General features: G+C 38.3%; 1 protein-coding gene across 1 annotated transcript; it reads left to right on the top strand.

Moving 5' to 3' along the window:
• Positions 1 to 306: 306 nt before the first annotated feature.
• Positions 307 to 2,335, top strand: LOC130135424 (non-specific lipid transfer protein GPI-anchored 7-like). Its single transcript, XM_056304637.1, has 3 exons — positions 307 to 694; positions 984 to 1,022; positions 1,950 to 2,335. The coding sequence occupies exons 1-3, from the start codon at positions 358 to 360 to the stop codon at positions 2,039 to 2,041; spliced, it is 468 nt and encodes a 155-aa protein (XP_056160612.1). The 5' UTR covers positions 307 to 357; the 3' UTR covers positions 2,042 to 2,335.
• The last annotated feature ends 10,729 nt before the right edge of the window (positions 2,336 to 13,064 follow it).

The raw sequence follows: 13,064 nt of genomic DNA, 5'->3' as shown, positions 1-13,064 counted from the left end.
ATCGTATTTTTTATAAGTTGTAGGACTCGATTATATTTTCGTGACGAGTTTTAAGACTAGGGTCACGGGAGGATTGGGAAAAATAAGGAGAGCGTGAAGGTACGGTGAGCCAGCAAACGCGTGGCGACATGGCGCTCCCATGAGTTTCAGAAGTTTCACACTTTTTCACACACAAAAAGGAAGAACAAGAAGAAGAAGAAGAAGAAACGCAACTCGGTCGTCACACGCACCCGCACTGAGTCGCAACCATATATACCGAGTCGACTCCGTCAGAAACGCATCACCAACCCAAACACCTAACTCCTTTCATCCCCAACGCACAGAGAGAGAGAGAGAGAGAGAGAGAGAGAGAGAAACATGGCCTCCACTTCTCGCCGGACGCCTGTCCTCCTCCTGGTCGCGGCGGCGGCGCTGCTGGTCGCCGCCGGGTCCGCCGTCCTCGCGGGGGCCCAGACGCCGGCGACGCAGACGTGCGCGTCGAAGCTCGTGCCCTGCGCCAACTACCTGAACTCGACGAGCCCCCCGCCGGACACCTGCTGCAACCCCATCCGGGAGACGGTGAAGAACGACCGCGCCTGCCTCTGCACCCTCTACACCACCCCCGGCCTGCTCGCCTCCCTCGGGATCAACGTCACCCAGGCTCTCCAGCTCACCAAGGAATGCGGCGTCCCCACCGACACCAGCTCCTGCAACGGTAAGCGATCGCCCTACTCGCTCTCTCTCTCTCTCTCTCTCTCTCTCGTGAAATCTTTGCAGGGGGAAGGGAGGAGCGAATTCGTCTGCGATTCGGAAGAGCGTTCTCTTTGACGAGATCGAATGGCGATTTCCATGAGCCGATCTTTAACATTCGGAACTGGGATTTGGCCCGTTTTGGAAACTGAATCGAACTTTGCTTTTCTGCGACCCGTTCTTCCTTTTGAGTTCCAGTAACAAAAATTGATGTCGAACAAGGTTTTCTAACACGAGAATCTCTTGATTGGCAGCGACCGCTACGCCTCCGTCGTCATCGACAACGCCACCAGGTAAGAAATTCGATTCCGTTTTCGTTTCTGGGTCGTTGAAAAGCAGCAATTTTGGTGCTGCAGTACTGTTCTTCTTTTCAACTTTGGTTTCCAATTCGGAACCTGAACTGCCGTGCCTCTATGCATTGAATGTTTGATCCGCCATTGTTGAACCTCCAGATAGAGTAGTTCCAGAGCTGGTTCAGGGAATCAAATCTAAGTGAGGAAGATAGTTTTGTCTAGAACCCGATAAGGCTGGAAATTTCCTTAAAAAATGCGGGTGTCCGATGCTCTCGGGACCACCGATGTCGACTTGCTTTGATTGTGGAAATCTTACTTTAGTGGGGAAATAATTGGAGTCATGGCCTTTGTCCAAGCCTGTCTCATACCATAACTTTCCTTGGCAAAGCTGTCCACGTGAATGAGATCTATGAGGATGATCGAATATGCAATAGCAGATTCATGACAAGCAGAAAAATTTAAACAGGGTTGTTTATGGTTATCTTCGGTTAGTCTACACATTAAATTTTGGGTTGTCTCTGGGATTGATGTCTTGTTACTTCTATATGTAGATAGTTTATCGTATCCTAAGTTTGTCTTTAGGTTAAGACGGACAGACAGTGGAATTGGGACAAAATTCATGAAAGTTGATCAGAAGAATCGCTTATATTCCTTGAAGCTAGCAGTATTGCTTGCTAACCTTCGAGCGTCGTCTTCTGCCTCAAAGACAAGTTAACTATTGGGTATATCTTGTGACTGCGTTCGAGGAGAAAAACCAACCATAGGGCTAAGCGTCACTGATGTTGTAGAGACTCGGGAAACAAGAGAGACTTGCATTTTGCATCCCCCCTTTTGCGGAACTCTGTGTTTCCTTTCAATCGAGACATCTCGATCGTTATTGTAAGTGTTTCGGTTTCTAATAGCAGAACGTTGAATGAATGTTTACAGCGACGCCTGGAGGCGACAGCGACGCCGGCAGAATAGCTTGGAGCGGGATCTCGAGCTTATTCCTGATTCTGGCATCGATGATGTTTTATTGAGGTCCATGGGTTACCCACGTTGCATACCATCTGATTGACGAGGAGACACTTCACACGGATTGTTATGATTATCGGAGAGGTGAATCCTGGCATTTGGAGATTTTGGTCGTTTCAGTTGCTTTCGGCTTTCTCGATACGTGGGTGGTGAATTTGATTTCATTGCGGTGGTGGTTCTAGCTAGCTATGTTACTATAATTATACCCTGATTATTGTGTACTTGATTTATCCGGATCTTGACCTTGGGACACTTGATGGAGGTCATTTCTCAGGTGCATCATAATGAAATTGTTTCAACACTTCTCTTTCAGGGGTCACTCGCACCATATTCCATCGCTGAATCGCATGTCATATGCGTCCTGTTTTTTTTTTTTTGGTCCCATTCCTCTCTACTATGTACATGTGTATGCTGTTTCACGGGATCGAACCTCGAACCTGATAGTCTCCGGTCCCATCCCTCAATCTCTTTATCAGCAGGGCTGCATGCCTAGTTGGTATATCGGTCCTTGAAAATAAGTGGTATAAACTAGTAGAGCATATTCATGATTTGTGCAGGGCTCCGGCTCGGGCATGACTTGATAATTTAACTCGTCTTGGAGTTTGATTCATGCCTTTTTCTTTGCTCAAGGAGCTTGATTAGCTCCTGGAGCTGAGCTTCAGCTCGCTGTGCTTGCTCTGAAAAGCAATAGTGGGGTTGTCTGTTCCCTCGAATTGTCCTCTTTCACAGGCTAAAATGTATATTCTAATTATTCGATATTTTACGGAAAAAAGTATATGTTATTTTACTTGTCCATATACGTATATTTCGAAAGGGTTTGGATACTTCCCATTACACGAAAGTGTTAGATTACGAAACTCTTAAGATTTACAAAAAAAAAAATTGTGAAAATTTTAGTGGCCCAAGACTTCTGTTAGTAAAATACTCGTACGTATGAACTTGACTTTCAATAATGCTGCCAAACTGTATTGAGGATAACATACTCCTTGCTTCTGACTTGATTCATAACTTCCACCTCCCTTCACTCATGCTAAACAGAAGAAGTATAATTATAGGCTTTTTTAAATATCTCAATTTGACAATACTTCTAGACTAGTCACACGGTACTGGTACGTGTTTAGAAAAAAAATCTCCCGTCGAGGATAAAACATAATCCCTCGGATTTCATTTCGTTTGGAAATTATGTTTAGGGGAGAGACGCCATCCTCAACTAAAGCGGCTTCCACTCTCTTTTCTATCAAGAGTTGGGCATTGATCATGCGATCTATTGATTCGATGGGTAGGTTTTTACCGATCAGAGGAACGAGCGAGAGCCTATAAATTCTTTTCTTCGCTCTAAATCAGATAAGTGAAGACCCACCTCAAAGGGGGCGGGCCCTGGGCCTTCTTTCATTGAGTCACTCGCTCCGGGGATATCTTCTTTTCTTTGGTAGGGATCAGACTAAAGATACTCATTTTTGTTTGAACTTAGGGAAAAATACTCATTCTTTTATAGTATAATGTACGATATACATTGAGAATACCCGATATATTCTTAACATAGATATAGTACATTTATTTTTTTAATTATCATTAGGTAGCACGAGAAAATGACAAAATTCAATTATCTAACATGAACATTTCATAAGAAATTGCAATAAAAATAGGTACATTATTATATGCAAATTTGGTGAAATTAATGTCGTAAACTTGTGATAACAATGTTCTTAAATTTTCTTGTAGTAGGGCTGAATTTTTTCACGTAAATCAGGTGACGACAGTACCCGACCTTAAATTATTAACAGAGCCCTAGACTCGAGGGCCTCGGCCCATTTTATGTTGTCCGGTCAATGTGGAGTCGTCGAGTCTTCTCATGTTGGGCCAGTATCTTAACCCGACATGAATTATCCGATCGAAATCCAAATTCGACGAGCCTCGACTTAGCTCGAAACTAACGAGAATCGACATATTGTCAACCATTTTTGATGAAAAATACTTTGTAATCACGTTTGAACGATTTTGTAACGACCCGAACTGACATAACCAAAAAAACAAATGATATTGACCCAGCAAACTATTTAGTTCACAAAAGTATACTTGTTAGCGAAAGTTTCTTTTTGGTTTTTGTGAGTCGAAGTTACATTAGGATATTGCTAGACATATTAAGATATGTCTATTAAGTTAGTATATTAAGTGATACGACGGACTTTTATTAGATATTGGTTATGGCCCTGTAGTTTAAAGAAACATTACAATCTGTTATGTTATTCGGCATAGCAATTTATTGGTTTAGTTTTCATATACTTAACATTACTCTTTACATTTGCGTATAAGCTAGGTGATTCTTTCAAAAGCATTGGACAATATGGTCAATTTAAGGTGATAAGGGGTATCAGGAGTCAATAAGTGCAGAACAACAAGAGCTTATTCATAATATGCACCCATCTTTATAAAGTCTAAATAAAAGAAATGGGAGTGAGACCAAAACGAGCTAAAGGATGGCCAATTTGGAGGCATAATGATAAACAAAACAAGACCATAGCCTTAATCTTGTTCCTTTTTATTTATTAGATTACATTTTATTTGCTTTAGCGGTCGGGCGGTGTTTGGGCTAGTTATTTGCGTACCTCGAGTAGTACATCCATGCATGCGATCTGAAGGGTTCACTCTCCCACATTGATTTGGTGTATTCAGGTATGACTCTTGATCGAGAAGCTCTCAACAAGAAGTAAAATCTTGCACAAGCTAATCTAATTATAGTAGCAGTTATACAAAACCTCTCTAAATTTTTGGGGTAGTACACATTTTTCCCTGTACTTTTAATTGCCACATAATACCACCGAACTTTCCTTAAAAATATGAGACGAAAATACATTTTTACCTTTAACAGTCATGTGCATTGCACATGCTAACGAAAAATGTAACGGATGATTAATGGTTGCCGTAACAAAAATGAAAGTTGAAAGGGATACCAAAGTTTGGATGAGTTTTGTGTGATTCCTTCTTATAATCATACATAGACAATATTATGTTAACGGGATATCTGGCAAAACATATACGGTGAAGATATACTTGTTCTAATACATCATGTGATCAATCTATTCACATCTTGTTTTATTAGCGAAATGACGTATATCGAACAGATTAATAAAGATATACTTAGGCCGGTGTATAGATTGCGACCGGTTCTTTAAACAAATGTGTCATGTTCAAGAACCGATAATAGCTCGACGTGTCACCTTTGTAAACCAATTATATACCGATCTCCGAAGGTCTAGTATTTTTCCTATTGTGGTAATATCCCGTCGAGATATTTCGTGTATTGTGAATGTATGTAGAAATAATATCTTCCCAAAGTCGAAGTGTATGGGCAATTGCCAACCTGTAAATTACTTGTCTAACTGGCATATCTCCCCACTCATCAGCAACAAAATGACATTGGACATGCGGCTAGTTGTATTTCTGCGATTATGACAAAAGATATGTGGTCCTATTTAGCTACAATCGATGTGGTCCCTCTATATCTCAAATAATGGATACATCAGATATTAAAAAAAAGTATGGAGTTAGCAGCCCCATAACGAAGAGATATGTGGTCCTATTTTGATGCAATCAATGTATCAAAAAAAAATTTCATTCATTTGTCATAATCAACATGAGAGAAACATAGAAAGTTTCCAAATAAAGAAAATCCTAAAAGAGGTGCAAAACAAAAGAAAACCCATAAAGCAAAATAGTACAGCTTGCAGCTATAAGCATGTTCTCATTCCAAAAGACTAGATCTATCACAACATCAAAAAACAAGCAGCAACCGATCACCGGAACCTTCAATGATGATTGGTACAAGCCGTGATCTTCCCCTTTATAAACTTCGGCTTGTAGTTTGTGCCTAGGTTTGGCATCCTCAACATAATTGCCATACAAAGACGATAAAAACAACAGCATGTTGAACAAGCACAGATCGAACGCCTCTAAAAACCTCCCAAATCTAAATTTAGATCAGAGAGAAAAGCTTCCATATTTAGATCTAGATTTTGATGGATGTTGATTTGCTTCTTTTGTAGAAAATTTTTGTAGATAGATAGATAGCAACCTCCACCATCTCCGTATATAAGACAACCAACACTTTTTCCTTAAGATAGCAGATGAATGCCAACTCTTTCAGAGACTTTTTTTTCTACACCTCTATGTTTAGATTGAATAATGCCTTTTGAGCTTGAGACAACATTCTCACTAAAAGCATTCACTAAAAGCATTTGTATATTCTCTCTCTTTAAGATAGCAGATAAGTGCTAACTCTTTCGGCCTACGAATCGGCTACTCTTATACAGGATTCTTGTAAGCAAGATAATAAGCAACCTCGATCAGCCACACAACGAAAAACAGTGAAACTCCGCGCATTGCACGAGACGGGTCACAAGTTTCACTTGAGTAACATGCATGCACTCAGGTGCTACATGAGACAACTAGAGCAGATAAGTACCACTCTTTCAGAGACCTTTTTTTATTCACCTCTATGTTTATATTGTATACTATATAAGACAACTAGCAGTCTTTGGATCAACATGCTTTTTAATGGTGTTTTGAGTCTTCTACATAGTATACACACGTAGTCGGTGTCCTCTCCAAGTCTAAGCTTGTTAATCTGACACATGTTGAATACGATTCATCATGTCTCTAGGCGATGGCCAAGCTTTAGAGAGGAACATTTACCATCGATTGTCCTCTATGATGTAACTAGCAAGGATCATTTAGAGGGGAGGTAAATAGGTGATTTTAAACAATTTTGATCAATTTATAGCGGAAATGATTGATCACAGTAGAGTCTGAATAAAATTCAGATTCAAAACAGTTTATATAGACAATGCTCTTGGTGTGCAGTATGTAAAGCAAGAAATGAGAGATAGAAAAACTGCACACAAGTTTATAGTAGTTCGGCTTATAGCAAGCCTGCGTCCACTCTCCCACGCTGACAGCCTACTGGCTGGATTTCACTATGTAATCAAGAGGAATTACAAATTCTGAGTAACATCACTCTTGTGTCTAATCGGACTCTCTATCTCACACAATCACTCTTATAAACTATCCCTCAAGATCTTAGTGTTTTGCTCAAGAAAAACAAGAGAAAGGATCGGAGTGTGCTCAAACTTTGGACTTGTTGATTCTCGATTTCGTTCTTGTTCATTCTGCTCCTCGTTGATATCCTTTTATACTCCTCCACTTCCAAACTAGCCGTTGGATAGTCTTCAGAGGGTCATCTTCCAATCTTCATCTTGGACAGATTTGTATAAAATAGATTGAGTAGCCGTTTGCTGACAAAATCTGAATCCCGCTGATTCTGGTTACCCATACAATCAGAATCTTAGTTTCCATAAGTAGAGCTTTATCCGTTGTAATGCATACTTGTCATAATGTTTGATTGTCAATCAATTATAACTTTAGATTGAGACAATCAAAAGTTTCCTTTTGTGAAATCCATGCCAGATCACTAGCTGTTGTGTTTCGTTCTGAATGAGTTTTACTTCTGTGTCTGAAAAACTTCTGCGTCTGTGTTTGCATAATTTCTGCGTCTGCGTCTGCATAACTTCTGCGTCTGCGTCTCTTTCAGAACTTAGATTAGTGGGGTTCTTTTAATAAGATATGAAACCTATTTCTCATAGGGTCTAAAGTTCTTTGAAGACAAAAAAAAAAATCTGAATGACTTTTTATGGTTAAGTCTGAACTTCTCATTCTGAATCTGAACTTCTCGTTCTGAGAACTTGTAAAGTCTGATATTTCTTTCTGAACTTCCTGAAATATATTCACCTAGAATGGAATGTATGTCAAATACACAAGATAAACATAGAAAGTTTTGTCAGCTTCAAAATTCATTAGGAGTTTTCCTCAACAATCTCCCCCTGTTTTATGGTGACAAAACTTCCATGTAGATTCAATCAATGAAAAATAAATTTGAAGAAAATAATCATATTCAGCGCATGAAACACAAATAAAAAATAAATGTACAAACTCTTAAGATCTGTGTATTTCTCTTCCTTTGAGTATAACTTGCATATTGGAATGTTAGTACGGCAATATCTGCATAATCTCTCTCCCCCTTTTTGTCATCAGCAAAAAGAATAAATCAATAATAAGCAGAATAATGCATGATATAAACCATTCAAACAGTCTAACAAATGCAAAATGGTTTAAAAAAGAGGGTGAAAAACAGGCTATTTCTTTGATGGGGTTCGAATAAGCGGAAAGTTTTCCAGGATAGAAATAGCTTCCTCAATCTTTGTGGAACAATGGCCCATAACTTTCTCCATATTTGTTGAACATAGAGCAATAGCTTCCCCAATCTCTGCCTTATCTTTTTCTGCCTGAAGACGTTTAGTCTGATTGTTTTCCTCAACAATTTTCTGTAGATTCTTCACGTCTTCTTCAAGTGCAGCTTATTTCTCTTTTATTTCTAGCAGAAGGGTCAAAATGGTCATATTGTCTGAGGTCTGTCCTTGAACATTATCCGGTGCATTCTGTTCGAACTCATCCCCCGTCTCTGTTGGAATCTCCCCCTGAAAATCTGCTTGTCCTGCAGTAGTATTTTCATTTAAAGTCTCTTCAAGATTAAGTGGAGATTGACTTACATCTGTCCTCTGTGGAACATCATCATGTTGCTACAGATGTGAGCCCCCAGATACTGGTTCTGAAACCTTCTCAGCAGGTGCTGAAGTATGTTCTGGACCAACATTCTGTCCTGTTTCAAGGTGTTTTGATTCATCATCTTCATGTCTGAGAAGAATTTTTCTTTTCTTGTTGTACACCCTTAATGGACTCGGAGACACAGTCTGCTTTCTTGCTTTTTCTTTTCCTGCTCTTTTTCCTTCTTCTTTGTCTTGGTCAGTTTTCCTGCCAACAGATTTTGCTTCTGACTGCTGAACACCCTTTCCTTTGTCTGTACTTGCTCTTTCCTTTCTATCATCGAATTGCTTAAGATTCATCTTGGTAAGCATCTTTTCTTCAACAAACATCAAAGTAACAGAGATTTTGCACAAATCATCAGGAATAGTAATGTTTAAAAAGGTAAAAATTCTAGTGATGAGTGCACCATAAGGAAGTTGTCCCTTGTCCTTCTGGAGAGTTCTGTACATGTGAAAAATGATGATGTGAGGAAGAGAGAAAAGCTTTCCATTCAGAATAGCCCAGATAAGCTTGATTTCAGACTTAGACAAGTCAGTCTTGGAAACAGCTTTAGGTCTTAAGCAATTTATAATGATCTTATGCAAGATCACGGTCCTTCTGGTCAGATCAGAATATGAGATATGACATTTAGAGCCTCTAGCAAAATTTTGATTTTCTGAAGCTGCTTTGGAAGCATCTTCTAAGCTCACTTCAAATGGAATGAACTTGTAATTTTTCACTCCAATAATCAGAGCCAGATCTTCCACTTTCAGATCATACTTTTTATCACCAATAGTAAATTGAAGCCAATTTGGGGACAGAATGGATAGATTTGAGTAAAAGTAAGCAGTCAGTTCTGCATATACATGTGCAGATTGCAGACAGAATTCATAAATGCCCAATCTTTCGAAAAGATGTTTCACAGAAATGCCAGCCTTATCCAGATAGTTGAAATCCACACTACGATGATTCATAATCCCTCTAGCAAGTAGCAACTGATAATATACATTGTGCTCTGTATTTCTAAATAAACTGCCATTACCTTGAACACCAAACGCAATTCCAACCTTCATCTCAAAGTTATGAAATAGTCTAGCATTATCATCAGGAATCGTAAATTTAGACCCACTTGTAGATTTAGGGCTTATACGAACAGATTTCGTTTCAGAGGGAGTTGATGGTTTCCCTTCTTTCTCTTTTCCCTTCCTGGAAATAGTTTCCTTTTGAGTAGTACTAGCCTGATCATGACCAGTTCTTGAGAAAAATTTAGAATAACTTTGCACAAGACTTTCTTCAGTGTGAAAGTCGTTGTCTTTCAGACACTGACGAAGAACCGATGCAGAAGCATTGCTGCGTTTCAACCTTTCGTATGCTTTCCACACAAGTTTGATATTACTGAAACGAAAATCAGTTTTACCCGTAGTTTTTGGTGGAGACGATGGTTGTGGCTCTTGTGGTGTCGCTTCTTAAGGATCTTGGTGGTGGTCCGATTCTGTGTTTGATGAATCAGAAATCTCCATGAACTCTGATTTCTTTGACGTCTTTGTGTCTCCGTTAAGGATTCTTGTCGATCTTATCTTGTAAAGGCATTGTGATTTACAGAGGCAAAAAGATTTGTTCTTGGAGAAGGAGGAGAAGCAGACTCTGAAGGTCGTGATGATCGGGAGTGAATGGGTCGGTACTATTAGGGTTTTATAAAAAGAAGAAGACGGTTTTTAGAAATAAAAACCTCTTTTAGAAGTTATAAAATGTGATCCTATTATTTAGGAATTTTGGAAATAGAGAAAAATATTTCAAGCACACTTAATCAATCAGATAAATTAGAATACATACCTGGTTTGCTTCCAAAAAATAACATGTACCAAAATATCCTGCCAGAAATGCAAAAAATATATCCGCCAAAATTTGAATTAAGGACGTACCTTTCATTTGAGTCTAAAATGGACATTCAGACGGAGATTATTTGAGTCTGAAAAATTACTGTCTAACAAATACTTCAAGAAAATGGGTAAGTAATGCATAGTTTATTTCTAATATATTCAAATGAAGACTTATCAAGAGGTTTTGTGAATATATCAGCTAATTGATTCTTAGAATCAATAAATTGAATATTCACATCACCATTATAAACATGATCTCTAATAAAGTGATGCTTGATTTCAATGTACTTGGCTCGTGAATGAAGAATTGGGTTCTTGGTCAAATTGATAGCACTTGTGTTGTCACATTTGATTGCAACACTTGAATCTTCAATAGCAAAGTCTCGCAACTGTTGTTTCATCCACAGAATCTATGCACAACAACTTCCCAATGCTACATATTCTGCTTCTGCTGTAGAAAGTGCAACTGTGCTTTTTTTCTTTGAGTACCAGGACACCAACATATTTCCAAGTAATTGACATGTTCCTGTAGTACTTTTCTTGTCCACTTTACAGTCAGCTAAATCAGCATCAGAATAACCAGTAAGAGTAAAATCTGATTCTTTGGAATACCAAAGACCTAACATTGGATAAGTTCCAATGTATTTGATTATCCTTTTAACTGCAGAGAGATGTGATTCATTTGGGTCAGATTGAAATCTTGCATACGTACAGACACTAAACAATATGTCAGGTCGAGACGCAATAAGATATAACAATGATCCTATCATGCTTCTATACACCTTCTGATCAACCTTTTTACCATTTTCATCTTTGTCCAGTTTGGGTGAATGAGACATAGGAATGTCTGTTTTCTTGCAGTTCTGCAATCCAAACATCTTGACAATCTCCTTTGCATATTTTTCTTGGCAAATGAAGGTTCCATCCTTGGTTTGTTTTGCTTGTAGTCCAAGAAAGAATGTCAATTCACCCATCATACTCATCTCGAACTCATTCTGCATATTATTAGAGAATTCTTTACAAAACAGTTCGTTAGAGGATCCAAAAATAATATCATCAACATAAATTTGAACAAGTGAAAAATCCTTACCTTTTCTCTTAATGAACAAAGTTGTATCAACCTTACCTTTTGTGAAGTCATTTTGCAGAAGGAAGTTACTTAACCTCTCATACCAAGCACGAGGTGCTTGTTTTAGACCATAAAGGGCATTTTTGAGTTTGTAAACATGATAAGTCTTCCTTGGTTCTTCAAAACCAGGTGGTTGTTCCACATATACTTCTTCTTTGATATAGCCATTCAAGAAAGCACTTTTCACGTCAATCTGAAATAATTTAAAGTTATGGAAACAAGCATAAGCTAAAAGTAGCCTAATGGCTTCTAACCTGGCAACCGATACATAGGTTTCATCATAATCTATGCCTTCTTCTTGTGAGTAGCCTTTTGCTACAAGCCTTGCTTTGTTTCTTATGACTTTCCCTTTGTCATCCAATTTGTTTCTGAATACCCATCTTGTTCCAATTACAGGATGATTTTTGGGTCTTGACACAAGTTCCCATATTTTATTGATTCTGAACTGCTGAAGTTCCTCCTGCATAGCTTCGATCCAGCTTTCATCTGATAATGCTTCATCAATTCCTTTTGGTTCTATCTCTGATATCAATGCCAAGTTGCTGATGTTTTCCTTGTGTTTAGATCTAGTCTTGATGCCATCTTCTATTTCTCCAATGATGAGGTTCTTTGGATGACTGGATTAATGTTTTCAGTTTCTGTTGAATCTATCCTTCTGAGTATTATCAGATTCTGATGATTCTGGTTATGTGATGAATGAATCTTCCTTTATTTCTTCATCTGTTTCACTGGTCTTTGAGGATTCTTGTTGAACTTTAGACATCTCTTGAATATTGTGAGATAGTTCAGATTCATCTTTTTGAGTCTGAACATTTTCATCAAATCTCACGTTCATTATTTCTTCCACAGTCTGAGAGTTTCTGTTAAAAACTCTATATGCTTTGCTTGTATTGGAGTATCCAAGGAAAAATACTTCATCTGCTTTCTCATCAAACTTTCTAGAGCGATCATTTGGATTTTTGAGTATAAAGCATTTACAACCAAATACACGAAAATATGAAATACTGGGTTTTCTACCTTTGCAAAGCTCATAAGGGGTTTTGTCAAGAATGGACCTAAGAAAAAATTTGTTAATAATATAACAAGCTGTAAAAACTGCTTCTGCCCAAAAATGAAAAGGAATCTTGCTTTCAATCAAAAGAGTTCTTGCCATTTCTTGTAAAGAACGATTTTTCCTTTCCACAACACCATTTTGTTCTAGTGTATAAGGAGTAGAAAAATTGTGTTGAAAGCCATTTTCTTCATAGAAATTTGAAAAACTTTGATTTTCAATTTCTCCCCCATGATTAGTTTTAATGCTGGAAATAGTATAACCCTTTTCATTCTGAACTCTTTTTGCAAATCTTGAAAAATATGGAAATGCTTCATTTTTATGAGCAAAAA

Source organism: Syzygium oleosum, unplaced genomic scaffold (assembly GCF_021117445.2).
Source record: "Syzygium oleosum isolate NSW1041296 unplaced genomic scaffold, Sole_v2.1 Sole_v2.32, whole genome shotgun sequence".
Taxonomy (NCBI): Eukaryota; Viridiplantae; Streptophyta; class Magnoliopsida; order Myrtales; family Myrtaceae; genus Syzygium; species Syzygium oleosum.
The sequence above is the reverse complement of the archived record's forward strand: the minus strand, read 5'-3'. Positions and strand labels throughout refer to the sequence as shown.